The sequence below is a fragment of the Mobula hypostoma genome, assembly GCF_963921235.1.
Source record: "Mobula hypostoma chromosome 8 unlocalized genomic scaffold, sMobHyp1.1 SUPER_8_unloc_3, whole genome shotgun sequence".
NCBI classification, from domain to species: Eukaryota; Metazoa; Chordata; class Chondrichthyes; order Myliobatiformes; family Myliobatidae; genus Mobula; species Mobula hypostoma.
Genome location: NW_026948126.1, coordinates 230,906 through 258,352, shown reverse-complemented (window position 1 = coordinate 258,352; position 27,447 = coordinate 230,906). Strand labels below are relative to the sequence as shown.

Here is a 27,447-nt window from a genome sequence, read left to right as displayed (position 1 = left end):
GGCCCATTGATTCTGTTCTGCCATTCCATCGGCTGATTCATTATCCCTCACAGCTCCATTCTCCCACCTTCTCCGTATAACCTTTGACACCGTTACTAATCAAGAACCTGACAAACTGAAAAATATACACTTGGCTGTGGAGGCCAAGTCTTCTATAGCAAAGAATTCCACAGATTCTCCACCCTCTGGCTCAACCTCATCTCTGTTCTGTTATGAGGCTGTGTGCTTTTGCCCTAGACATACTCACTATAGGAAACATCCTTTCCACATCCACTCTACCGAGGTCATGCATTTGGTAGATTGAAATGCAACCCACCTCGTGCCTCTAAACTCCAGTGTGTCCAGGCCCAGAGCCATCAAACACTCCTTGTACATTAACACTTTCCTTCCTGGAATCATTCTCATGATCCTCCTCTTGACCCTCTCTAATGCCAGCACATCCGTTCTTAGATCCGGGACATAAAACTGCTCACAATTCGTCAGTGCGGTCTGACCAGTGCTTTATAAAGCATCCTCGTTTTTATGTTCCAGTCCTTCCAAAACAAATACTAACATTGCATTTGCCTTCTTACCACCTGCAAGTTGCAAGTTCACCTTTAGGGAAGCCAACACGATGACTCCCAAGTCCCTCTGCACCTCTGATTTTTGAATTTCCTCCTTTCTTAGAAAATAGTCTATGGCTTTATCCCTTCTACCAAAGTGTATGACCATACACTTCCCTACACTCTATTCCATCAGCCATTTCATTGTTCATTCTCCTAATCTGTCTAAATCTTTCTGAATGGTCCCTGCTTCCACTATACTCCCTGCCCCTTCAACTATCTTCATATCATCCGCAAGCATGGCCACAAAGCCATCAATTCCATCATCCAAATCATATAACTTTAAAGGAAATGGTCCCAACCTGACCCTGTGAAACACCACTAATCACTGGCAGCCAATCAGAAAAGGCCCACTTTACCCCCACATATCCATGCTGGTATCCTTGAACATCTGCCGGATGATGCTGAGGATGTTCTACGAGTCTGTGGTGGCCAATGAAATCATGTTTGCTGTTGTGTGCTGGGGCAGCAGGCTGAGGGTAGCAGACACCAACAGAATCAACAAACTCATTCGTGAGGCCAGTGATGTTGTGGGGATGGAACTGGACTCTCTGACGGTGGTGTCTGAAAAGAGGATGCTGTCCAAGTTGCATGCCATCTCGGACAATGTCTCCCATCCACTACATAATGTACTGGTTGGGCACAGGAGTACATTCAGCCAGAGACTCATTCCACCGAGATGCAACACAGAGCGTCATAGGAAGTCATTCCTGCCTGTGGCCATCAAACCTTACAACTCCTCCCTTGGACGGTCAGACACCCTGAGCCAATAGGCTGGTCCTGGACTTACTTCCTGGCATAATTTACATATTACTATTTAACTATTTATGGTTTTATTACTATTTAATTATTTATGGTGCAACTGTAACAAAAACCAATTTCCCCCGGGATCAATAAAGTATGACTATGACTATGACTATGTATTGCACCTCTAATATCATGCGAAGATACCTTTTTAGCAGCATCATGTATGGCATCTTGCCAAGCCTTCTGAAAATCCAAGTAAACACTGATTCCTTTATCTATCTTGCCAGTTATTTCCTTAATGAATTCCAACAGATTTCTAGGCAAGATTTCAGCTTAAGGAAACCATGCTGACTTTGGCCCATTTTATCATGTGCCTCCTAGTACCCCAAAAGTACATCCTTGGTAATGGACTCCGGGCAGATGAGGCATCAGCTGCGTTTGGCAGCTCATCTGGGAGAAGGGAACCATTGATTTCAAATGGCTGCTGGCTCACAGCTATGCCCACAGTTGTGGAAACCATAGAAATGGTGCAGAGGAGATTTACGAGGATGCTGCCTGGATGGGGAGCATGCCTTATGAAAACAGGTTGAGTGAACTCAGCCTTTTCTCCTTGGAGCGACGGAGGATGAGAGGTGACCTGATAGAGGTGTATAAGATGATGAGAGGCATTGATCGTGTGGATAGTCAGAGGCTTTTTCCCAGGGCTGAAATGGCTGCCACAAGACGGCACAGGTTTAAGGTGCTTGGGAATAGGTAAAGAGGAGATGTCAGGGGTACGTTTTTTACACAGTGGTGGGTGCGTGGATTTGGCTGCCGGCAACGGTGGTGGAGGTGGATACGATAGGGTCTTTTAACAGATTTTTGGACAGGTACATGGAGCTTAGAAAAATAGAGGGCTATGGGTAACCCTAGTAATTTCTAAGGTAGGGACATTTTCGGCAGAAATTTGTGGGCCAAAGGGCCTGTATTGTGCTGTAGGTTTCTATGTTTCTATGAGTAAACCCTGAGGAGCTGGAGTCCCCAAGGCAGTCACATGTTGAATTCTGATAGTGCCACCCTGCGAAACAGGTGCTGGCTCTTCACTCTGTCTGTGTCTCTCAGTCTTATACACCTCAATCAACTCATCTCCCATTCCTCATTCCTTCCGAAGAGAAAAACCCTAGCTCACTCATCCTTTCCTCATAAAACATGTTCTCCATTCCAGGCAGCATCCTGGTAAATCTCCCTTGTACCTTCTCTAAAGCTTCCACATCCTTCTTATAATGAGGCGATCAGAACTGAACACAAAACTCCAAGTATTGGTGTAAACAGAGTTTGATGGAGTTACAACATTACCGTACAGCTCTTGAACACATTCCCTTGACTGATTAAGGCCAACACACATATGCCTTATTAACCACCCTACCAATGTGCAGCAACTTTGAGGGATCTATGGACGTAAAGCCCAAGATCCCCCTGTTCCTCCGAGCTGCTGAGAATCCTGCCAGTAATCCTGTACACTGCCTTCACGATCAATCTTCCACAATATATCACTTCACACTTTCCGTCATTGAACTCCATCTGCCACTTCACAGCCCATCCTGTCAATATTCCGTTTTAACCAGCAACTACGGTCTATACTATTCACAACACTACCAACCTTTCTGGAATTTCCAAGTTATCAACCTAGTTTTCCACTTTGTCATCCAAGTTATTTATTTAAAAAATCGCAAGAGCAAGGGTCCCAGAACAGATCCCTATGGAACACCAACAGTCATGCATCTCATACAAAATACTTCTCAACTTGGTAGCAGAGGTGAACATGGACACATAGACAGATGTGTTGGGTTGTGAAGGTGAAAGATAAATGGATGACTATCAAAAGAAACACAGATGGTAGTTTGCCTCCCAGGTGCCACGGTCTGTAATGTTTCTGAACGTGTCCACAATATCCTGAAAAGGGAGGGTGAGCAGCCAGAAGTCATCATACATATTGGTACCAATGACATTGGTAGAAAATGGGAGGAGATCCTGAAAACAGAATACAGGGAGTTAGGAAGGAAGCTGAGAAGCCTGACCTCAAGGGTAATAATCTCAGGATTGCTGCCTGTGCCAAATGACAGTGAAGATAGGAATAGAATGAGGTGGCAGATAAATATGTGGCTGAAAAATTGGAGCGGGGGATTCAGATTTCTGGATAATTGCGACCTCTTCTGGGGCAAGTGTGACCTGCAAAAAAGGGATGGGTTGCACTTGAATCCGATGGGGATCAATATTCTTGTGGACAAGTTTACTAGAGCTATTGGGAGTGGTTTAAACTAATACGGCAGGGGGATGGGAACAAGAATGATACAACTGAGCCTGAGCCAGCAGGTTTCCAAGTAGATGATGGGTGTAACATTAATGTAGGGAAGGACAAGCCAATGATTGGGTACAAATACAGAAAGAGCTAATGGTTAAATTATACTGCAGAGGGAAAATTCAAAATGGTGAAGAATGCAGCACAAAGCATTCTGAATAAGGTGAACCAATTTGTGGCGTAATTAGAACTTGGTCAGTATGTCTTTGTGGACATTACTGAGTTGTGCCTGAAAGAAGGTCATAGATGGGAGCTTAACATCAAAGGATATACTTTGTATCAAAAGGGCAGGCAGGAAGGCACAGGCGGTGGTGTGTCTCTGTTGGTAAGAGATGGAATTACATCTTTAGAAAGAGTTGACCTAGGGTCAGAGAATGTTGAATCTATGTGGGTGGAGTTAAGAAACTGCAACAGTAAAATAAATTATGTGAGTCATATATAGGCCTCTAAATAGTAGCCAGGATGTGGGGTTGAGATTGCAAAGACAGCTGGATAGGACATATAATAAAGGTAATGACACAGTCTGGGAGACCGCTTCGCTGAACACCTACGCTCTGTCTGCCAGAGAAAGCAGGATCTCCCAGTGGCCACACATTTTAATTCCACATCCCATTCCCATTCTGACATGTCTATCCACGGCCTCCTCTACTGTAAAGATGAAGCCACACTCAGGTTGGAGGAACAACACCTTATATTCCATCTGGGTAGCCTCCAACCTGATGGCATGAACATCGACTTCTCTAATTTCCGCTAATGCCCCACCTCCCCTTCATACCCCATCCGTTATTTATTTTATACACACATTCTTTCTCTCACTCTCCTTTTTCTCCCTCTGTCCCTCTGACTATACCCCTTGCCCATCCTCTGGGTTCCCCCCCTTGTCTTTCTCCCCGGACCTCCTGTCCCATGATCCTCTCATATCCCCTTTGCCAATCACCTGTTCAGCTCTTGGCTCCATCCCTCCCCCTCCTGTCTTCTCCTATCATTTTGGATCTCCCCCTCCCCCTCTCACTTTCAAATCTCTTACTAGCTCTTCCTTCAGTTGGTCCTGACGAAGGGTCTTGGCCCGAAACGTCGACTGTACCTCTTCCTAGAGATGCTGCCTGGCCTGCTGCGTTCACCAGCAACTTTTGTATGTGTTGAGGAGGAGGCCGTGTGTTGCTTGAATTTCCAGCATCTGCAGAATTCCTGTTGTTATGTTTTGGTCATTGCATCTACTTTTACAGGCAGCTTTTTGTCTCCCACTTGAAGTTCATGCAATATCCTCAATGCACGCAGAGTAGATTCTGGTTCTTTATACTCTCAAATACTGAATGCTTCCAAGTTTCCTGAAGCACCTTGAACTCTTATCCTAAATCCAAGTCACAATTTACATTTAACAGCCTGATTAACATATCAGAAGCTTTCTCAGATACGTTGCCTATCAAAACTGTTGTAGGCAGACCACCATTTTCATGCTTCCTCTGAGTGGCATTGTCCTTCCTTGGTCCAATGTTTTCCAACCTGAGGCACAGAGATTGCACCAACACCTCTTTATCCCCTGATGAGCAATGGTTCATGTTGTTCAGCATGGAGACAGTATTGCCATCATTTAGCACCTTCCTTTATTCATTTTCAGCTGGGTTCATTGCAGGGAATGTGGCTGGTAAATGTGGAGGGATCTCCAAATAAGTTATGGTTGTCTCAGCCAATCACGCCCCCACAATGCTGGTCCACCTGTTTTGACCACATACAAGCTCAATGTGGCTTGTTGGTTGTTGTCTTTCACAGTTACGGATTTCATTCCCACAGGAATTACCTCTTCTCCAGTATATGTTTTCAATTGGATATCTGCAGACTTCAGTTTGGTATCTTTAAAATGCCATTCAAATTCATTTTGTGGAATGACTGAAACAGCTGAACCAATTCCATTCTAATTAAATTGCGATTTTCTTCTGTCATAAGGCATATTGCTTGTCTGTTCTTAATTTGTACACTGCAAATCTCAACTCTGCACAACACTGTGGGAGTGAGGGGGGTGGGGGAAGGGGAGGGGGAAGTGGGGAGTAGGAGTAGGAGGGGTAGAGCAGGAGGGGGAGTGCAGGAGGGGAGAGAGTGGGGGGAGGAGTAGGGGAGAGTTGGGGGACAGTAGGGGAGAGAGTAGGAGGGGGAGAATAAGGGGGGAGTATGAGGGGGGAGTAGGATGGGAGGGTAGGATGGGACGGTAGGATTGGAGAGTAGGATGGGAGAATAGGATGGGGCGTAGGAGAGGGGAGGAGGAAGGGGGAAAGGAGGTGGGAGGAGATAGGGAGTGGAGAGGGGGGGAGGGGGAGTGGAAGGGTTACGGGGAAGAGAGAGAGGGGAAGAGGGAGGAGAAATGGAGAGGGGAAAGGAGAAGAAGGAGGGAGAGAGGGGAGGGAGGAGAACAGAGAGAGGGGAATGAGGGGAAATGGGTTGAAAGAGGGGGAGATGGGAGGGAGGGCAGAGGGAGTGTAGAGGGGGGAAGGGGAGGGAGGAAGGGCATGGGGAGATAGGAGGGAGGGGGAAGAGGGAGGGTAGAGGGAAAACCTGAAACGTGTGAAGGGTGAGAAGGGAAGAGGGAGAAGAGTGAGAAGGGATGGATGTGGAGAGTGGAGGAAAGGGGAAGGTGAGAATGGAGTAAGGGGAAGAGAGTGAGGCAGAGAAGGAGAGAGGGGAGAGAGTGGTGAGAGAGGGAGGAGGGGGGCAAAAGGAATGAGAGGGGAGGGGAGGCAGCAAAGGGAGAGATGGGAAAGAGGGCATGGGAAAGGGGAGGAGGCAGGGGTAGATGGAGGGGAATGAGTGAGCGGAGGTGGAGTATGGTATGGGTGGGGAGAGTGAGGTGAGGGGAAGATAGAGGGGATAGAGAGGGTGAGAGAGTGGGGAAAGGGGCTAGTAAGAAATGGTGATGGGGAGGAGGGAGAAAGAGGGTAAGGGGATAGTGGGAACTGGGGATGCAATGGGGAGAGACTAGAGGGTGGGGAGAGGAGGAGATGGAAGAATGAGGAGGAGTGGATGGAGAGGGGGAAGGGTTTGGAAGGGGTGAGAGTAGGGATGTAGAGGGCAGGGGGAGGAGAGGGGAGAAAATTGAGAAGGGAAAGTAGTGAGGGGAGATGGTGGAGAAAATGTTGAGGGTGAGGGGTGAGTGTAAGAGGAGGAAGGTGAGATGAGAAAGGGGGAGAGGCAGAGCTTTCAGATGGGAAAGGGTTGAAGGGAGATGGGAAGAGCAGATGAGACGGGGAGAAGTAGAGGGGGAGAGAAAGAATTAGGGAAAGGGAGTGGCTGAAGGGTGAGGGAGGATGAAAGGAGGAGTGTGTGACAGAGAGAGAGGGGGAATGGATGGAAAGAGAGGGGAAGAGAGGTGAAGAGACAGAAGAGAGTGGAAGGAGGAGGGGGGTCGAGGCAAGGAGAGAGGGGCAGTTAGAGGAGGGTGAAATGGAGAAAGTGGGGAGAGGGAGAGAATTAAGAGGCAAAGGAGTGAGGGAAGAAGGAGTCAGAGGGGGAAGAAGGTGGGAGGAGGGAAGGGTAAAGAAGAGTGGAGAGGTGTAGAGTGGTAGAGCTAGAGAGGAGGGGGAAGCTGAGGATGGGGTAGGGTGTGGAGAGGATAGAGGGGTGAGGGAGGGGGGTCGAAGACAGCTTTTATTTGTTCAAGTTCCCTTTAACCAATTTTCACTCATACTGCAGACACAGTTTCCAACTAAATGATGAGTCGTTTGGGGATGGGGTCCAATTTCAGAATAAATGAATAGGAAAAGTAAAGTAAAATGTACTGTCAGAGTACATACATGTCACCATATACAACCCTGAGATTCTTTTTCCTGTGGGTATATTCAGCGAATCTATCGAATAGGATCAATGAAAGAGCAAGAGCACAGAAGACAACTGTGAAAATCCAAATAAAAACAAATAGCAATAAATAATGAGAATATGAAATAACAAGATAAAGAGTCCTTAAAGCAAGATCATTGGCTGTAGGATCATCTCAATAGATGTGTAGTTATCCTCTTTTGTTCAAGAGTCTGATGGTTGAGGGGTAGTAACTATTCTTGAATCTGGTGGTGTGAGTCCTGAGGCTCTTGTACCTTCCACCTGATGACAGCAGTGAGAAAAGAGCATGGCCTGGGTAGTGAGCAGTGTTGATGATGGATGCTGATTTTCTACAACAACGTTTCATGTAGATGTGCTCAATGGTTGGGAGGGCTCTACCCATGATATACTGGGTCAAATCCATTACCTTTTGTAGGATTTTCTGCTCAAAGGCATTGGTGTTCCCATACCAGGCTGTAATGCAGCCAGTCAGCACACTTCCCACCACACATCTGTCCAACTTTGTCACGGTTTTTGATGTCATGCCGAATCTCTGCAGACTCCTGAGGAAGTAGAGGCACTGTCGTGCTTTCTTTGCAATTATATTTACATGATGGGTCCAGGACAGGTCCTCTGAGATAGTGACATCCAGGAATTTAAAATTACTGACCTTCTCTTCCTCTGATGAGTATTGGCTCATGGACCTCTGGTTTCCCTCTTCTGAAGTCTGCAGTCGGTTCCTTGGTTTTACTGACGTAGAGTGAGAGGCTCTTGTTATTACACCATTCAGTCAAATTTTCAGTCTCCCTCCTGTTTGCTGATTCATCACCCCTTTGATACGCCCCAGAGCTGTGGGCCATATGCAAACTTGAACACAGTGCTGGAGCTGTGCTGAGCCACACAGTTATAGGTGTAGAGAGAGGAAGTGAGAGAGGGGTGGCACAGAGTGGTGAGGTGGGGGCGAGGAATGCGGTGTGGGAATTGGCAAACCAAGTGTGACAGGAACAGGTAGAGACGGGTAAAATACAGCACAAGTTAAATTCAGACTGATTAGAAATGTAAAAATTAAAAGTTTACTGTTCTTTACTTGAATTCACAAAACAGTCGCAACAGAATAGATGAATTCATGGCACAGAGAGCCACGTATCAGCATGAACTAAATACTGTTACAGGACATGATTGTTGGCTGACCAGCTCAATATTTCATTTTATCAACATTCCCGAAAAACAGGGCAAAGGAAAAGGAGCAGGGGAGAGCTACTGATCTCCGAACAGGCTGAAAAGGAAAAGAGGCAGGAGAGAGCTGTTGAATCATGAACAGGCTAAAATGGAAGGAGGTAGGGGAGATCTGTTCATCCGTGATCAGACCAAATGGAAAGGAGGCAGGGGAGATCTGTTCATCCGTGATCAGACCAAATGGAAAGGAGGCAGGGGAGATCTGTTCATCCGTGATCAGACCAAAGGGAAAGGAGGCAGGGGAGAGCTGTTGATCTCTGAACAGGTGAAAAGGGAAAGGAGGAAGGGAGATCTGTCGATGAATGAAAGTATCAGAGCTGGGTCGAATGGAGAGAGAGACACAGCAGTCAGCGATGGGGGACCTGTTGTAGAGGAAATAATGAAGAATGGGGAGAGAAGACACAGATGGGAGGGGTCCACAGACCCTCAAGGTGCGGCCTCTCAATGAGCCAGAACATAAATCAGGAAAACATGAAAGGTGTGTTTGAGGAGACTGTGATTATCATGGGAGGATTTAATCCACATACTGACTGGACAAACCAGACACACCAGGGTGTGGTAGAGGAATGTGTGGCATGTGACAGGCTCCTTAGAGCAGTTATCTCACAGAACCTACTCAACAACAACACACACAAAATGTGGACGGAACTCAGCGGGTCAGACAGCATCTAAGGAAAAGAGTAAATACCCAACGTCTTGGACCGAGACCTTTCTTCAGGACTGAGAAGGAAAGGGGAAGATGGCAGGATGGAAAGGTAGGTGGAGAGGAAAGAGGTTAGCTGGTAGGTGATTGAGGAAGCCAGGCAGGTGGGAAAGGTCGAGGGCTGGAGAAGAAGGAATCTGATAGGAGAGGAGAGTGGACGATAGGAGAAAGGGAAAGAGGTGGGGACACAGGCAGATGAGAAGAAGCGAAAGGTCCCAGTGGGGGAATAGAGGAGAAGGGGGGGAGGGAATGGATATTAATGTCATCAGGTTGGAGGGTACCCAGATGGAATAGAAGGTGTTACTCCAGCACTCTGAGGCAGGCCTCATTTTGGCACAAGAGGAGGCCATGAATTGACACGTCAGAAATGGAATGGAAAGCAGAATTAAAATGTTTGGCCACCAGGAATTCATGCTTGTGGTGACTCCCCAATTTACAATGGGTCTTGCCAATGTAGAGGAGGCCACATAGGGAGCATAGGGACAATAATAAATCTCATCAGGTTCGCAGGTGAAGTTTTGCCTCACCTGGGAGGACTGATTGGGGCCCTGAACAGAGGTGAGGGAGGAGGTGTATGGGCAGGTGTAGCACACATATCAAATATCAAAGTTAAAGATTTAACTATCTGCACTCAATGTCAGGAGTCAAGGGTCAGCTGTTTATCTACCCTAGACTCCTGGGTTTATAATCTCGTTTATTGTGTAAAGCACGAAGATAATCAGACTGTTGTATTTTCTCAAAATAATAAATATAGGAGAAGCTTTCACTAACAAAATATTTCATTTAGATTGTAAAGCAATTCATCTGAATAAAACATTAGTCCTACTTGTTTAGCAACAGTAAGTTGAAGAAATATATACATTCTTCTGGAAGGAAAGGTAAACATCAAGTTATGAGCAGAATCAGAAACAATCAAGCTGAACTCAAGATATAGTACTCAGCCTTCTGAAATGAACAGTGGTGTGTAAGAACAGGGAGATGATGCACACTTCCTCACTCTCACTGGATCCCCGGTGCTCAGTGACATCGGTGTCAATGGAGATTAATAAATTCACAGAGAAGTAACTGGAACACTGTAAACTGAGTGCAGAGTGAAGGGGTTATGTTAACCTTCAAAGGAGACTTGATCACACCACACTTGGGAGATCGCACATGTTCAGGTCACCATGGTGCTGGAGAAGATGCATTAAGGTTTACAAAGTGTGGTCAACACTGACCAGGTTGGGAAAGGGAAGGCTGAGAATTGTCCTGAGGGAGGTTCCCACTGTTAAATGAGAACCTAACAGTTACAGGAGAAGATGCTTCCACTTGTGGCTGGACTGGATAGGAACATTCATACAGGACAGTCACTGAGAAATCAGACAGAACTCATGGGAAACCTTCCCCCAGAGAGAGGAGAGAAGAACACCCTCCCACTGGGAGAGGCTCAACAATCAGACAGTAGGGAAAGGATAAGAAGGATATACCTAAAGGTGAGATGGAGGGAAGAATCTGGGATTTGACAGAAACACCAGCATTAACCAGTGTGTCCCAATTCCCTGCTGTAAACACTCTCCATGAAACACTGTCCAAAGCAGGATGTGGGACTGTGCCATTGAAGATGGAGGTAAATGAGCAGCTGGAGAATATCTGGGTCCAGGGGATTTGCTCTATCAGCGCCCAACCCCCATCCATGTACAGTGACTGCAGCATGTGTTTGTAGAACTGTACACTGAGTGTGGGAGTGATGTTGTCCGGTCTGACACTGGGAACCTCAACCATGAACCAGTGAGGTTTGGCAGGTAACATTTCTGTGATTCATTGCTCAGTTTGCAATTGGGAAAATAAATAGAGTGTAGCAACATAAACAGCAGTAAACTTTCAGTGATCAATGTGTGGGTGTGGATTAACCTATGGACCAGACAAGGTGAGGTCAGTACTTGTACTTTCCAAAGGACATCACTGAACCAATCAGTACTTCCATGGTTACTGTTAGACCAATGAGATGGAGGAGGGCTGGGCTACCCACAATGCCACAGGCAGAGAGGTGCCAGGTCACATGACCAGCCCCTGTGCTAATCTGCAGCAATTCAGCAAGGATTCTTCAACATCAAGCACATCCCCACCAAACCCACAACTCAATTGCCCAGAGGGACAAGGGAAGGATAGTGAGGAAAAGGGCATCATCATCACCTATACATCACACTCGGGGATCAGTAATGCTCTAAGCGTTACTTTAAAACCTTTCTTCCTATTGACACTGGAGAATACTCTGTTTGACTTTCTCCATCGCCTCCTCGTTACTAAGACCATCAAGAATCTTATCAGGTGAATTCCACTGTTGTTGCCACAGAATTCGCACAACCACAGCATTAGTGCCAAACATTCCCTCGTGAGCAACTTCCACCGGCTTCTTCTGTTTATCCAAAGACTTCTCCAGAAGGATCACAGCACGGATGTCACCTCTGTTCCTCTCTTCATTCCCTGATGTGTAGATAAACCATATTAAGTTGTTTGACCTTGAAATATTTCATTTTATCCTGCACCTCCCACGTTCCTACAAAAGCACAATACCACAGAAGGAAACTAACCTGGTATTTGTGACTGTATGAATGAGCTCCCCAATTCTTCCTGTCTTTCCACACCTTATATCATCCCCCTCTCCTCTAGCTCTCTCCACCCTGCATTCTCTGTGGATCTCCAGCCTCTGTCATCCAGATCATTGGAAGGTGACCAGGCCAGGGTTTTGGAATAATCCACATTTTATTCCACTTGCAATAGCCGACCAATCAGAAATCATCCAGCTCTTCCCCATTTCCCACATCTCTGCCACCGTAAACAGCATTATGTTTCATTCTGGTTTACAATCCGCAGGGTCTATTCAGAATAGTTAAATATTTGAAAACCACTCCTAGATGTGATCCCTCTGCAATAATGATTCCTACAAATTGTTAAAGTCCAGTGCTTTTGTCTGCTTTCAGCCTGATCACGAGACATCTCTTTGGTGATGCTGCTCTCTCCCAAGTTTCTCACTGTTGTTAGATCTCTGGCCCCAATTCTTCTGCTACATTCCTGTCTTCCACAAAAAAAGTATGCAAACCGTTTGTTTAATCCCCCAGCCATTTTTAAGACTTGTATTGAACACTGGACAACAAAAAGGCCACTTGGCCCTCTCACCCATGACAATATCATTTGATCTGAACTCCAATTCTATTTTAGTTTCCTGTACTCCTCAATTCATCATCCTTTCAAATATCTATCTCTCTCCACTGTCCCCTGTACAGAGACATCTAGAGATTCACCTCATTATGGGAGAACTCAGTCCTACACATCTTTGTCCTAAATGACTGGCCACTTATTTTGTAACTATGTTTCCTCATTGGAGACTTTCAAAATAGCGAAAACATCCCATTTTCCATCCTCTAACGCCTCTCAGGATATTATGCCTGAATAAGGTCACCCTTCATTCCTCCTTAACTGCAAGGAAATGCCCAGGCCTTCTCTTTGCAACTGTGCAACACCTCTGTAACCTCAAACTTTGCAATAAAGTCCAGAATGCAATCTTCCTTTTTATCTGTTTGCTGGACATATCTGCTAATATTTTGTGATTTATATACTGGAACACCAAGGATTTCTAGCATCTGCAGACTTTGTCCTCTCGTTCTGATCTTCACTCATTTACAGCATGACTCCATTTAGTCAACACTTTGTCTTTGATTGTGTGTCATAATAATTTTTTTTAAAAATTGGATGAATGTCTGGAGGATCAAAATGACAATTTAGCTCTTTCTGAGCTTGTAGCATGTGAAGTGCATTGTTGTATGTAGAATGTCACTTTGAGAGTGAGATGAATGGATTCTTCCTTAGTATCGGCATTCAGGCTTATTGTTTATGTATACATATGTATCTCCATTAAAGTACTTTTGTAAGTCCAAGGAATATTGTGTGCTATCAGATAACGATGAGTAACCATTAAAATATCTAATTGATTTATGAGGGTATACTGACCACTGATGTAAACAGGCTAAGTTAATGTAATAACAAAGTGTTTGTCTGTATCTGGGTGTCTCTGCCTTGTGAAGCTTGTGGAACTCTGTCCCTTTATTAGGAAGAGAGAGAACCTGTGATATGTCGAATTCTCAGGAGAATGATTAGATTTTGTTGTATTGCAGATCATGGCCCTTCTTGGGGGTGGTGCTTGCTTGCTTGGTAGGTGGAAGGGGCTGATGCTTTTTTGTTGAATGAGTGGGGGGAGGGATGGAGAGAGTCATTTGCTGCTGCTTGTGTGTGGGAGTGGGGAGTAGAGGGCTTTGGCTTTTCAATGTTGTTACTGTCAATTGTTGTTTGAGGCACTTTTCTGTTTTCATGGATATCTGCAGAAACAGGAATTTCAGGTTGTACATCATATATATTCCCAGATATTAAAATAGAAATATTGCACAATTGACCTGTTGATATACTGACTTGTTCTTTGAATTTTCTTTGGACTTCCACTTGGCCTGGAGGTTGCGATCGGTGCCTTGGACCCAGGGTTGTTTCACGAGTTGGAAATCAGAGTTCCTCCAACAATGATATCAAGTAGCAACTAAGAATTGTGAGCCCCAGAATCTTTGTGGAAATCTTTGTGATTAGCTGTGTCATATTTTGTGTGGTTTATTTGTACTTTATTTTTGATGGTAAAAAAAAAATTAGGCTGAAGTCACTTTGTTGTGCTTGTACACTTATTACCACATGTCCTGGACACTCAAATAGTTTGGGTCTGATCACCCAGCCCATTAGACTTTGGACTGTCTCTTCCCTCTGCCTCCATGAGATCAACATTTGCACTTTGTTATTGTCAGGTTTTGTTCAGTCTGCTTCCACTGTCCTTCCTGGTGGCCAAGAATCAATCCCTCCTCAAGTTAAGGTTCAACTCTAAAGTTGAAAGATAGTTATCAATAAGGGGAGGTATTAAACCGGGATAGGCAAATTATTGCATTATTTAGCAGGAGCCTCAGAGAGTAAATTGGAACAGTTGCTATTGGATAAATCTACATCTGACATGTGGGAGTCACTTAAACACCAGCTTATCAGAGTTCGAGGTAGGCGTGTTTCAGTACCGAAGAAAGACTAATGGTAAGGGAACTTGGCTGTTGTAAATTTAAGTCAAAAAGGGAAGTATGTTTCACGTTTCAGAAGCTGAAATTGGATAAGGCCTTTCTGGAACATAAAGAAAGCAGGAGGGAATTTAAACAAGGAATTGGAAGTGCAAAAAGGACACGTACAAAGTCTTTGGGAAGTGGCATTAAAGAGAATCTGAAAACATTAGTATTCACATTTAGAGTGAGTTAATAACTAGTCAGCACATAGGACCCACTCAAGGACAAAGGAGTGAATTTATGGTTGAATTCAAATACTGTTGCTGAAGTATCTCACATCAGTATTCACTGAGGAGAGGGAAGAGGGGAACAGTGAATCAGTGTGGGGTATTTTTAATATGTTAGTGAATGTTGAGATCAAGAAGTAGATGGTACTGAGTCTTGAAGAGCATTAAGGTGGATAAATCCCAAGGACCTGATGGGATCCATCCTAGGTTACCGTGACGAGGAAAAGACAATTCCTGGGGCTTTGACAACGATCTCATTCTCCCAACAGGCAGAAGATACAAAAGCCTGAAAGCATGTCCGAGGCTGAAGGACAGCTTCTAGCTTGCTGTCTGGTTCTGATCTGGTCACTGAAATGGTTCTCTGGTACGACGTTGGACTCTTTACCTCACAATCTACTTCAGTATGACCGTGCACATTATTGTTACCTTTTGCACTGAACTCCAGAGCTGTGACACTTCATTCTGCACTCTGTTATTGTTTTTATCCTGTACTCTGTCAGTGCACTGTATAATAAATTCATGTGTATGTACAGTACACAAGACCAGCTTTTCACTGTGCCTTGGTACGTATGACAATAAAATATAAAAATAACAAGAATAATAATGAATAATCTTTTTATCCTTTCTTTTAGGATGGATGGTGGCCAACATTGTCCCTTTGATCAGTAAGAAGAGCAGGGATAATGCAGGATTTGTAGGCTGGTGAGCCTCACATCAACAGCATGGATGCTGTTGGAATATTAAGCACAGGACTTACTCACATTTGGAAAGAACATTCAAAGTTCACAGCAAATTTGTTATCAAAGTGGATACACTACGCTGAGACTGGAGACCAGATAAGGACAGTCAACTTGACTGTAACAGAAGGTCACACAGAAGGTAGACTTGGTGACCTCTTTATTAGATACACCGGCTTGTTAATGCAAATACCTAATCAGTCAATTGTGGCAGCAGCTCAATGCATAAAAGCAAACAGAGTTTTTGTTGTTGTTCAGACCATATATCAGAATGGGGAAGAAAAGTGACTTTGACTGTGAAATAATTGTCATTGCCAGTCAGGTTGGTTTGAGTATCTCAGAAACTGCAAATATCCTCGAATTTTCATGTACAGCAGTCTCTGGAGTTTACAGAGAATGGTGCAGAAAACAGAAAGAAAGCACATTAGGTGAGTAACTCACACAAAATGCTGGAGGAACTCAGCAGGTCAGACAAAATGCATGGAAAAGAGTACAGTCAATATTTCAGGTCGAGACCGTACCCGCACTGTACTGCAAACAAATTTCACAACATAGATCAGTGGTAATAAACCTGATTGCCTGCAAGGAAATGAATAGAAATATAGAAACATAGAAAATAGGTGCAGGAGTAGGCCATTCGGCCCTTCAAGCCTGCACCGCCATTTATTATAATCATGGCTGATCATCCAACTCAGAACCCTGCACCAGCCTTCTCTCCATATCCCCTGATCCCCGTAGCCACAAGGGCCATATCTAACTCCCTCTTAAATATAGCCAATGAACTGGCCTCAACTGTTTCCTGTGGCAGAGAATTCCACAGATTCACCACTCTCTGTGTGAAGAAGTTTTTCCTAATCTCAGTCCTAAAAGGCTTCGCCTTTATCCTCAAACCGTGACCCCTCATTCTGGACTTCCCCAACATCGGGAACAATCTTCCTGCATCTAGCCTGTCCAATCCCTTTAGGATTTTATACGTTTCAATCAGATCCCCACTCAATCTTCTAAATTCCAACGAGTACAAGCCTAGTTCATCCAGTCTTTCTTCATATTAAAGTCCTGCCATCCCAGGAATCAATCTGGTGAACTTTCTTTGTACTCCCTCTATGGCAAGGATGTCTTTCCTCAGATTAGGGGACCAAAACTGCACACAATACTCCAGGTGTGGTCTCACCAAGGCCTTGTACAACTGCAGTAGTACCTCCCTGCTCCTGTACTCGAATCCTCTTGCTATAAGTGCCAGCATACCATTAGCCTTTTTCACCGCCTGCTGTACCTGCATGCCCACTTTCAATGACTGGTGTATAATGACACCCAGGTCTCGTTGCACTTCCCCTTTTCCTAATCAGCCACCATTCAGATAATAATCTGTTTTCCTATTTTTGCCACCAAAGTTCATAACTTCACATTTATCCACATTAAATTGCATCTGCCATGAATTTGCCCACTCACCCAACCTATCCAAGTCACCCTGCATCCTCTTAGCATCCTCCTCACAGCTAACACTGCCGCCCAGCTTCGTGTCATCCACAAACTTGGAGATGCTGCATTTAATTCCCTCATCCAAGTCATTAACATTGTTACGTACCCCGTAACTGGGTTGCCAAACCAGCAGAAATGGATCACTCAGTTGGGGTCTGGATTACTAGAACTCAGAAAGTTTTATTAAAGAAACAAGCAACACAGTACTCTAATCAAAAGGATGATGAATGCAACAGTTCAGCAATGATAAACACACATGTACACAGAATTAAGATAACAGGATCAATCAAGCTCTATCGTTGTCTAGGGGTAAATGACCAGTTTCAAAGTGACGCAAAGTTCAGTTCAGTTCAGTTCGCAGTAATCGCTGCTGTGGCAATGGACAGTGGGGGGAAGGAGAGAGAGAGCAAAAAAACGAATGAATGTTCAAGGCTTCCAGACAGACCTTCGCAGTCAGCTTTCGGGCGAGTCCTTTGTGATGTCATCTGAGGTCACCGACCGTGACCCTTCCGTTTCCAGATACGATCATTTCCCTGCGGTGAGCCTGGCACCCAGGCAAGGGTGGACACACACCAGGTTCCCGCCGATCGTGCCTTTCCACCCTGTGCGTCTATGGCCCGGTACTTCCCATCGACTTGTGGGAGACGCACCGCTTCCAGGGTCTCATTACCTCGGGGTGTCGTGTGTGTCTTGCCTTAGCGAACCTGTCCCTTTTTATCCCCCTGCTGGGGTATCGCCTGTCCATCACTTCAAACAGTTTAGGGTTCAAAGGTGGAGCCGATCTTGACAGCTCTCCTTCCTTCATTAACATCTCCAAATGCTGCTCCATTGTTTTCCTTATCTCTCTCTCTCCTGAAGACAGGTGGCAGACCAACTGCTGATTCCACTGGTGCCAGCCCAGGCCAGCTACATCTTAATCTATGTGTATTCTTGTCACACTTCCCCCCTTTAAGGATTTTTACCGGGGGTAAAAATTACAAACATGAATACATTATTTGATACACACAAATATACATCTTTATCAGCTATTTGGCTAATACAGCGAATTTGAAGTTGTCAACACCTTGACAGACAGTCAGCAATCACATTTTCCATCCCTTTTATATGTGTAATTTTGATATCAAATTCCTGTAGCACCAGACTCCAACTTAGCAATCTTTTGTTTTTATCTTTCATAGTGGCCAAAAACACTAATGGGTGGTGGTCGGTGTAAATTACCAGTGGTTTCCGTGCGGGGCAAATATAAACTTCAAAATGTTGTAATGCCAGTATGATGGCCAGTAGCTCCTTTTCCACAGTGGAATAGTTCCTCTGGTGGGTATTAAATTTCTTAGAAAAGTAAGCGACTGGGTGCTCAACCCCCTCTTTGTCTGTCAGCAACAGCACCACCCTGGCAGCTTCATCGCCAGCATCTGTTGCTAGCGAGAAGGGTTTTGAAAAATCAGGCGCATTTAGCACAGGATGATGACACAGAATCGCCTTCACAGAAGGCTTGTTGACAAAGGTCATTCCACACAAACTTCGCATTCTTTGGCAAGAGCTTAGTGAGAGGGAGGGAAATATCCGCAAAGTTTTTGCAAAATTTCCTATAGTATCCCACCATCCCCAAGAACCTTCTCAGGGCTCTCTTGTCTGTTGGGTTGGGGACCTCCGAGATAGCCCGCACCTTAGCCTGCATCGGAGCCAGCTGCCCCTGTCCTACCACAAGTCCCAGATAAGTGACTTTCGCGTGGCCGAACTCACTTTTTGCGAGGTTCACTGTCAGGGTGGCTTCGGACAGCCGTTTAAATAGCTCCTCTACCGCTACAATGTGCTCCTCCCACGTGTCACTCCAGACCACCAAATCATCAATATATGCTTCTGTGTTCCTTAGTCCCTTTATTACTGAATTAATCATCCTCTGGAAGGTCCCTGGGGCGTTTTTCATGCCAAAAGGTAGAACATTATACTCGCATAACCCGGATGGAGTGACAAATGCCGAGATTTCTCTAGCCCGGTCGGTTAAAGGCACACACCAGTACCCTTTCAGCAAATCGATCTTGGTGATGTACGTAGCTCTCCCCACTTTATCGATGCAATCGTCTACCCTGAGGATGGGGTAAGCATCGGTTTTCGGTAATCTGTACAGAATCGGATGCTCCCATCGGCTTTCGGGACAACCACACAGGGGGAGGCCCATTCCGACTTGGATGGCCTAATAATATCTGTGGCTGGCATGTGTTCAATTTCTTTCTCCACTAGCTTGCCCTTCTCCAAGTTCATCCTATAGGGGTGTTGTTTAATAGGCCGGTCTGAGGTGACCACAACATCATGCACCGCCCCTTTGCATCGCCTCGGGGCATCGGGACATACATCTGCGTGCCGGTGAATTAGCTTTATCAATGGCCCGCTTTGTTCGGAGGTTAAGTGAGAGACCTTATCAGCAAACTTAGCCAGAACAATAGAGTTCTCCAATCGGGTCAGCACCATAGTCATCTTCTCGAGATGGGTTTTCCCCATCTCATTCGACACCCCAGCCTCATTAATTTCCGTGATAACACCAACTGGGTTTTCTTTCTGATCGTGGTAGGCTTTTAACATGTTAATGTGTACCAACTGTGTGGGTTTACGCCTGTCCGGCGTTTCGATAACATAATTCAAAGGGTCTATCTTTTTAATTACCTTGTACGGAAACGTGGAATCTCGCCTGGAGGGGTTGGCTACCACTGGGAACAGAACTAAGACCCGATGGCCCACTTGGAACACTTTTTCGCGGGCACGCCTATCATACCATTTTTTCATTTTAGTCTGGGAGTGTCACAGATTTTCTTTTGCAAGGTCACAGATCCTTTCAAGCCTCTCACGAAATTTTAAAACATAATCAATCACATTAACCTGGACGGCCGGACTGGACCATTGCTCTTTTAGTAAGGTCAGGGATCCTCTGGGCCGATGACCAAAGACGAGCTCGAATGGGCTGAACCCCAATGACTCTTGAACCGTGTCCCTCACAGCAAATAAGAGGAGGGGCAAAGCATCATCCCAGCTCCTAGCGTTTTCTTGACAGTAAATTTTAATCATGGTCTTTAATGTGGCGTGGAATCGTTCCAACGCCCCTTGTGACTCAGGGTGGTATGCGGAGGCCAAAATCTGCTTTGCTCCCATCTCATCCAACATCCGTCGGAATGTGTGAGATGTGAAGACACTCCCCTGATCTGACTGGATTTCTCTGGGCAGCCCCACCGTAGCGAAACATTTCACAAGTGCCTTTACCACTGCGGGAGCCCTGACGCTGGCCAGGGGCACCGCCTCCGGAAACCTGGTGACGGCGCACATGATAGTCATCACGTACTCCCGCCCACTCGCAGTTCTGGGCAGGGGACCGACAAAATCCACAATTACTCGGGAAAAAGGTTCCCCGAAAGCGGGTATCGGTCGAAGGGGCGCTTTAGGCAGAACCTGGTTCGGCTTTCCTACCACCTGACATAAATGACATCGCCTACAATATTCAATAATATCTTTCCTCATATTCGGCCAGTAAAACTCTTTCATAATTCTGTCGACTGTCTTCCTCACCCCAAAATGTCCACCGAGGGGTACTTTGTGGGCCAGGTTAAAAATCTCGCCCCTATAAATTTTCGGCTCTACCACCTGGTGTACAACTCCCCACTCCTCATCTGCGGGCACAGTACGTGGTCTCCATTTCCTCATTAGTACAGAGAGAGCTGTCTCTGCCAAACCCATCAGCTCCTCGTCTCGCTCTTGTGCCTGTATAAAGTCCTTCCTGGCTAATGCTAAGTCTGCCTCAGCCCCCTCACCTCTTCTTGTTCCACAACGCTCCTCCTTTTCACTTTCTACCCCCTCCTCGTACAAGGCTGGCAGAAACGTCTCAGCTAGCTGTATCTCAGCCTTTGCAGCCTTCCTCGACATCCGTCGAGTTACTGCGCAAACGGGATAAACCTGCGAGTCCATGGGCGGGGCCTCAATGCTGGCAGGCTGACTTGTCAATCTCACGGCTGGGAACACGATTCCCCCGGTGAGGTCATTACCAAGCAAGACTTCCATGCCTTTCATCGGTAATTCGGGCCTCACCCCGATCGTGACTAGTCCAGAGACCAGGTTGCTTTGTAAGTGTATCTGGTGCAAAGGCACGGCTTCTGTCCCTTTTCCAACGCCTTTGATCACGCTGACCTCCCCAGTCTCGGTCTCTGAACTAAAGTCTAAAACACTCCTCAAGATCAGTGACTGACAAGCTCCCGTGTCTCTCCAGATCCGGACTGGAACTGGGTTTAACCCCTCCTTCACCAACACCAATCCGGCCGAGATAAACCTCTTGCGCCCTTCCTGAACTTTATCCGACCTCCCCTCTCCTGGAGGTTGGTTTGCCGGCTCAATACCAGACTGCTCCCGGTCTACCTTATCCTTCTCACTAGTCCCCGGCTTACTTACTGACTTTTCTGGCAGACTCTCCCCGCCGTCCTGACGTCCCTTCTGGTAGCCTTTACTCGGGGCAAACTTCATTTTATGCGTCAACGCGTACTCATCCACTAACTTAGCAGTTGCGGCTAACGTGGCTGCCTCTTTCTCATCTAGGTAGGGTCTCATACCCTCAGGGACACAACCTTTAAACTGCTCAATCAGGATCAGCTGTAGCAGTCTGTCATAATCCCCCTCTACCCCCTTTGAGGCACACCAATGCTCACAATATGTCTGCATCTCACGGGCAAACTCTAAATACGTGCAGTCCCACTGCTTCCTCGCATTCCGGAACCTCTGCCGGTATGCCTCCGGGACCAACTCATAAATCCTGAGGATGGCCTCTTTCACCACCTCATACCTCTGGGCATCTTCTGCGGACAAAGCTGAGCAAGCTTGTTGGGCCTTCCCTTTCAATACACTCTGAAGCAAAACAGCCCACTTATCCCTCGGCCAGTCCTGACTTATAGCAACTTTTTCGAAATGGAGAAAGTACCGATCCACGTCGGTATCGTCAAATGGGGGAACCAGCCTAACCTCCTGGGTCGCCCGGAACCCTCCACCTTGGTTCGGCATGGGCCTCTGCTCTGCCCTTATCTTTAACTTCTCCAGCTCGAATTCCCTTTCCCTCTGTTTCTCCTCTCGCTCTCTCTCTCTCTCCTGCCTTTCTAACTGTCTCTCTTTCTTCTGCCTTTCTAACTGCTTCTCTTCGTGTTCTAACTGCCGTACCCGGAACTCGTGCTCGAGTCTCAGTTTTTCAAGCTGTACCTGTACTGCGTCTCCAGCAGGTTTTTCAATAGACACCACCCCCAGCTCACCTTGGGGAAACACACCTTTAGATACATAGTGCTCTACAATAGCTCTGTGTATCTCCTCTCTCCTCATTGTCGACTTCCCCTTAGCAAGATTCAACCGTTTGGCCACAGCTACCAATTCCAATTTCCTGGCATCCTCTAATGCCTCCAAGGTCGGCGCCTTTATAAATTCCTCAGCCTCCATTTCTGCTGTTTGTCTTTTCTTTCTTTCGGGAATTTTGACCCAATCAATTTACTCCGTCCCAAATTTAGCATTCAAAATCGCGGACGAGAACCCCACTTATGTTACGTACCCTGTAACTGGGTTGCCAAACCAGCAGAAATGGATCACTCAGTTGGAGTCTGGATTACTAGAACTCAGAAAGTTTTATTAAAGAAACAAGCAACACAGTACTCTAATCAAAAGGATAATGAATGCAACAGTTCAGCAATGATAAACATACATGTACACAGAATTAAGATAACAGGATCAATCAAGCTCTATCGTTGTCTAGGGGTAAATGACCAGTTTCAAAGTGACGCAAAGTTCAGTTCAATTTAGTTCAGTTCAGTTCACAGTAATCGCCGCCGTGGGAGATGGACAGTGGGGGGAAGGAGAGAGAGAGCAAAACGAATGAATATTCAAACGGCTTCCACACACAGACCTTCGCAGTCAGCTTTCGGGCGAGTCCTTTGTGATGTCATCTGAGGTCACCGACCGTGACCCCTCCGTTTCCAGATACGATCGTTTCCCTGCGGTGAACCCGGCACCCAGGCAAGGGTGGACACACACCAGGTTCCCGCCGATCGTGCCTTTTCACCCTGTGCGTCTATGGCCCGATACTTCCCACCGACTTGTGAGAGACGCACCGCTTCCAGGGTCTTGTTACCTCGGGTGTCGTGTGTGTCCTGCCTTAGCGAACCTGTCCCTTTTTATCCCCCTGCTGGGGTATCGCCTGTCCATCACTTCAAACAGTTCAGGGTTCAAAGGGGGAGCCGATCTTGACAGCTCTCCTTCCTTCATTAACATCTCCAAATGCTGCTCCATTGTTTTCCTTATCTCTCTCTCTCCTGAAGACAGGTGGCAGACCAACTGTTGATTCCACTGGTGCCAGCCCAGGCCAGCTACATCTTAATCTATGTGTATTCTTGTCACAACATATATTGCAAACAACTGGGGTCCCAGCACTGAGCCTTGCGGTACCCCACTAGTCACTGCCTGCCATTCTGAAAAGGTCCCGTTTATTCCCACTCTTTGCTTCCTGTCTGCTAACCAATTCTCTATCCACATCAATACCTTACCCCCAATACCATGTGCTTTAAGTTTGCACACTAATCTCCTGTGTGGGACCTTGTCAAAAGCCTTTTGAAAATCCAAATATACCACATCCACTGGTTCTCCCCTATCCACTCTACTAGTTACATCCTCAAAAAATTCTATGAGATTCGTCAGACATGATTTTCCTTTCACAAATCCGTGCTGACTTTGTCCGATGATTTCACCGCTTTCCAAATGTGCTGTTATCACATCTTTGATAACTGACTCCAGCAGTTTCCCCACCACCGACGTTAGGCTAACCGGTCTATAATTCCCCGGCTTCTCTCTCCCTCCTTTTTTAAAAAGTGGGGTTACATTAGCCACACTCCAATCCTCAGGAACTAGTCCAGAATCTAACGAGTTTTGAAAAATTATCACTAATGCATCCACTATTTCTTGGGCTACTTCCTTAAGCACTCTGGGATGCAGACCGTCTGGCCCTGGGGATTTATCTGCCTTTAATCCCTTCAATTTACCTAACACCACTTCCCTACTAACATGTATTTCACTCAGTTCCTCCATCTCATTGGACCCTCTGTCCCCTACTATTTCTGGAAGATTATTTATGTCCTCCTTAGTGAAGACAGAACCAAAGTAATTATTCAATTGGTCTGCCATGTCCTTGCTCCCCATAATCAATTCACCTGTTTCTGTCTGTAGGGGACCTACATTTGTCTTTGCCAGTCTTTTCCTTTTTACATATCTATAAAAGCTTTTACAGTCAGTTTTTATGTTCCCTGCCAGTTTTCTCTCATAATCTTTTTTCCCCTTCCTAATTAAGCCCTTTGTCCTCCTCTGCTGAACTCTGAATTTCTCCCAGTCCTCAGGTGAGCCACTTTTTCTGGCTAATTTGTATGTTTCTTCTTTGGAATTGATACTATCCCTAATTTCTCTTGTCAGCCACGGGTGCACTACCTTCCTTGATTTATTCTTTTGCCAAACTGGGATGAACAATTGTTGTAGTTCATCCATGCAATCTTTAAATGCTTGCCATTGCATATCCACCGTCAATCCTTTAAGTGTCATTTGCCAGTCTATCTTAGCTAATTCACGTCTCATACCTTCAAAGTTACCCCTCTTTAAGTTCAGAACCTTTGTTTCTGAATTAACTATGTCACTCTCCATCTTAATGAAGAATTCCACCATATTATGGTCACTCTTACCCAAGGGGCCTCTCACAACAAGATTGCTAATTAACCCTTCCTCATTGCTCAAAACCCAATCTAGAATAGCCTGCTCTCTAGTTGGTTCCTCGACATGTTGGTTCAAAAAACCATCCCACATACATTCCAAGAAATCCTCTTCCTCAGCACCTTTACCAATTTGGTTCACCCAATCTACATGTAGGTTGAAGTCACCCATTATAACTGCTGTTCCTTTATTGAACACATTTCTAATTTCCTGTTTAATACCATCCCCGACCTCACTACTACTGTTAGGTGGCCTGTACACAACTCCCACCAGCGTTAGGGTTGTCTATGGCAGCATGTATGTACTATGATAATAAATTTACAATGAACTCTGAAGTTTTGATTCTGATTCTGATTCCACAAATTACTAATGTTTACTGACCCATATGTCTTTAGAATGTGGGAGGAAAGCAGAGCACCCAGAGGAAACCCATGTGGTCACTGAGAGAACGTACAAACTCCCTACAGACGACAGTGGAATTGAATCTGGCTCACTGGTGTTGTAAACATTGTAACCACCATGCTACCATGCTGAAGAGAGAGAGGTAAAGTTTAAAGTGGATGTGTGGGTGAGGCAAGGTTTTATACAGAGAGTTTAATTTGCATCATACATGACCCAGACATCATGAGCTGAGGGGTCTGTTCATGTTCTGTACTGTTCTGTGTTCAAACGACTTTCCATTACAGATGGAGACATTCGGTCTGTGTGACTGTGCCTCCAGTAAAGGTCCTTCCAGTTGAATCTAGATGTCTGACCCGGATCATCAGTTCAATAACTCAGTGTAATGTTGGCTCAGGGATAAACAACGGCTTGGGAGATCTAGAATAACTACCCGGAAACAATGGGGCCTTCAGTCCCACCAAGAGCAGACAATCCCAGAACAGAACAGGGTAATCCCAGCGCTGAACTGGGAATGTTCTTTGTACATGATTGTTACAACAGCTGTAAAAGTACACTGACATCTCCAGAGGCTCAAATAAATATCCTACCTTCAATCCACTGCAGAGCGTTGCGGAGATCCTCAGTTTCACGGGACACTTTGTAGACAAAGAGAACAAGTGGAGCTCCTGGTCCTTCAATCATGTTCAGTTTTTTCACAATTTCGTGGTGGACTTTCCCCTGACCGTAACACTTCACTGGTACAAAACACAACATGTCCATCGTCACCTTCTTTCACATCCACAGTTCCCCCATCACAATCCCTCCACCCTGACCGGACCCCGCTCAGCTCCTCCTGTGCCTCTCCCTTCCCTTGACCGGCCGCCCAGTCAATCCCTCAAAACAATGCCACCTCACCTCATCACCACAGATCTCCATCTGTCCCAGTGATCCCCCGATTGTCCAGGGGGAGAATTCCCGCGATCCCCCGCCCTCTGCCGGAATTTTCCACGAACCTCAGTATTAAATGATACCCTCCCTTTCGATACCATAATTCTGTCCCTTGGATCGAGACAATCCCGCTGGGAGAAACATCTCCACATCTCCCCTGTCCTGTGCCGGGGTCTAAGATGTTCCAGTAAGATCTCCCTCCATTCCTCTGATACCCCAAGTTCAGTGTCGTGTCCCACCTTGGCAAAGGAGAGTCCGCGGGAGCGTCCCGTAAGATAGAACGGACCGAACTCCGGGGATGTCTTGGAGACGGAAACTACTCTTACAACAACACCAGATGCAGAGTGCGATCAAAAGAATGGCCCCTAACAGCGGGACGATCCAGAACCAGGACCAGTCGAGGGACACAGGCGACTCGCTCGGCTCCATCCTCTCAGCTTCCGCAAACTGAACCACTGCACCGACAAACACAGGCGTTTCCCCGTCATTGAGCTCGATTGGATCGTCCACCTGTCACTCAGACTGAACAGGTGTTGGCGTCATCAAAACCCGTATTCGAAATGGGGGGGGGGGAGAAGAACGGAAGGGGAAACAGAGAGCGGGGGAAGGAAAGAAGGGGTAGGGGATGAGGGAGGGGAGAAGGGTTGTGGGGAGGGGAGAGGTGGAAGGTGGGAAGGAAGGGGAGGGGAAAAAGGAGGGTAAGGTAGTTAAGGGGAGGGAGGGGAATGAGAGAGGGGTGAGAAGAGAGTGGGAAGGGGATGGAAAGAAGGCTGAGAGGGGAAAGGTCGAAGAGGGAGGGAAAGAGGAGGAGAGGGTGGGGGAGTGGAAGGGGTGGGGAGCGGGAGAGGGTGAGGGAGAGGAAGAGGGGTGAGGGTGGGTGGAGGGGGAGAGGGGTGGGGAGTGGGGGAGAGGGAGAGGAAGAAGAGAGAGGGGAGGAAGGAGAGGGAGGGGAGAGGGCGAGGGTGGAGGGGAGAGGTGGGTGAGGAGAGGGAGGACGGTGAGGGGGAGGAGGGAGAGAGGGAGGAGGGTGAGAAGGAGGGTGGCGGGAGGAGGGGAGGGGAGGGGGAGAGGTGGGAGAGGAGGAGAGGGAGGAGGGAGTGAGGGGGAGGGAGAGGAGGAGGGGGAGAGGGGAAGGGCAGGGGATGAGGAGGTGGGGAGGGGAGGGGAGAGGGGGAGGAGAAGGAGAGGGAGAGGGTGGAGGGGAGAGGAGGAGAGGGAGGAGGGTGAGGGGGAGGAGAGGGAGGAGGAGGGGGGAAGGGGAGGAGGGTGAGGGTGGGGGAAGAGGGGGAGGGGGAAGGAGGGAGGAGGGTGAGGGGAAAGAGGGGAGAGAGAAGGTGGATGGAGGAGGGGTTAAGGGGGAAGGGGAGGAG

At 46.6% G+C, this 27,447-nt stretch overlaps 2 protein-coding genes across 5 annotated transcripts in view; one reads left to right on the top strand and one right to left on the bottom strand.

The window, feature by feature from the left end:
• The window catches only part of LOC134341187 (keratin-associated protein 9-1-like), a 45,622-nt gene extending 30,249 nt beyond the window's left edge, over positions 1–15,373 (top strand). Inside the window, exons 3-4 of one of the 2 annotated variants that reach the window (XR_010016724.1) lie at positions 13,915–14,003; positions 15,044–15,373. The gene's annotated coding sequence lies outside the window, so the exon portion shown is untranslated. The remainder of the gene's footprint in view (positions 1–13,914; positions 14,004–15,043) is intronic. The other variant, XR_010016723.1, reaches the window with a different exon arrangement.
• The window catches only part of LOC134341188 (uncharacterized), a 43,230-nt gene extending 16,683 nt beyond the window's left edge, over positions 1–26,547 (bottom strand). Inside the window, exons 1-3 of one of the 3 annotated variants that reach the window (XM_063039002.1) lie at positions 26,317–26,547; positions 25,738–25,884; positions 4,670–11,893 (exon numbers count right to left, since the gene is read on the bottom strand). In XM_063039002.1, coding sequence (XP_062895072.1) covers positions 5,527–6,447 — 921 coding nt within the window. In that variant the 5' untranslated portion in view covers positions 6,448–11,893; positions 25,738–25,884; positions 26,317–26,547 and the 3' untranslated portion in view covers positions 4,670–5,526. Of the gene's footprint in view, positions 1–4,669; positions 11,894–25,737; positions 25,885–26,316 lie in introns of those variants that run through there. The other 2 variants (XM_063039003.1, XM_063039004.1) reach the window with 2 other exon arrangements.
• Positions 26,548–27,447: the final 900 nt, after the last annotated feature.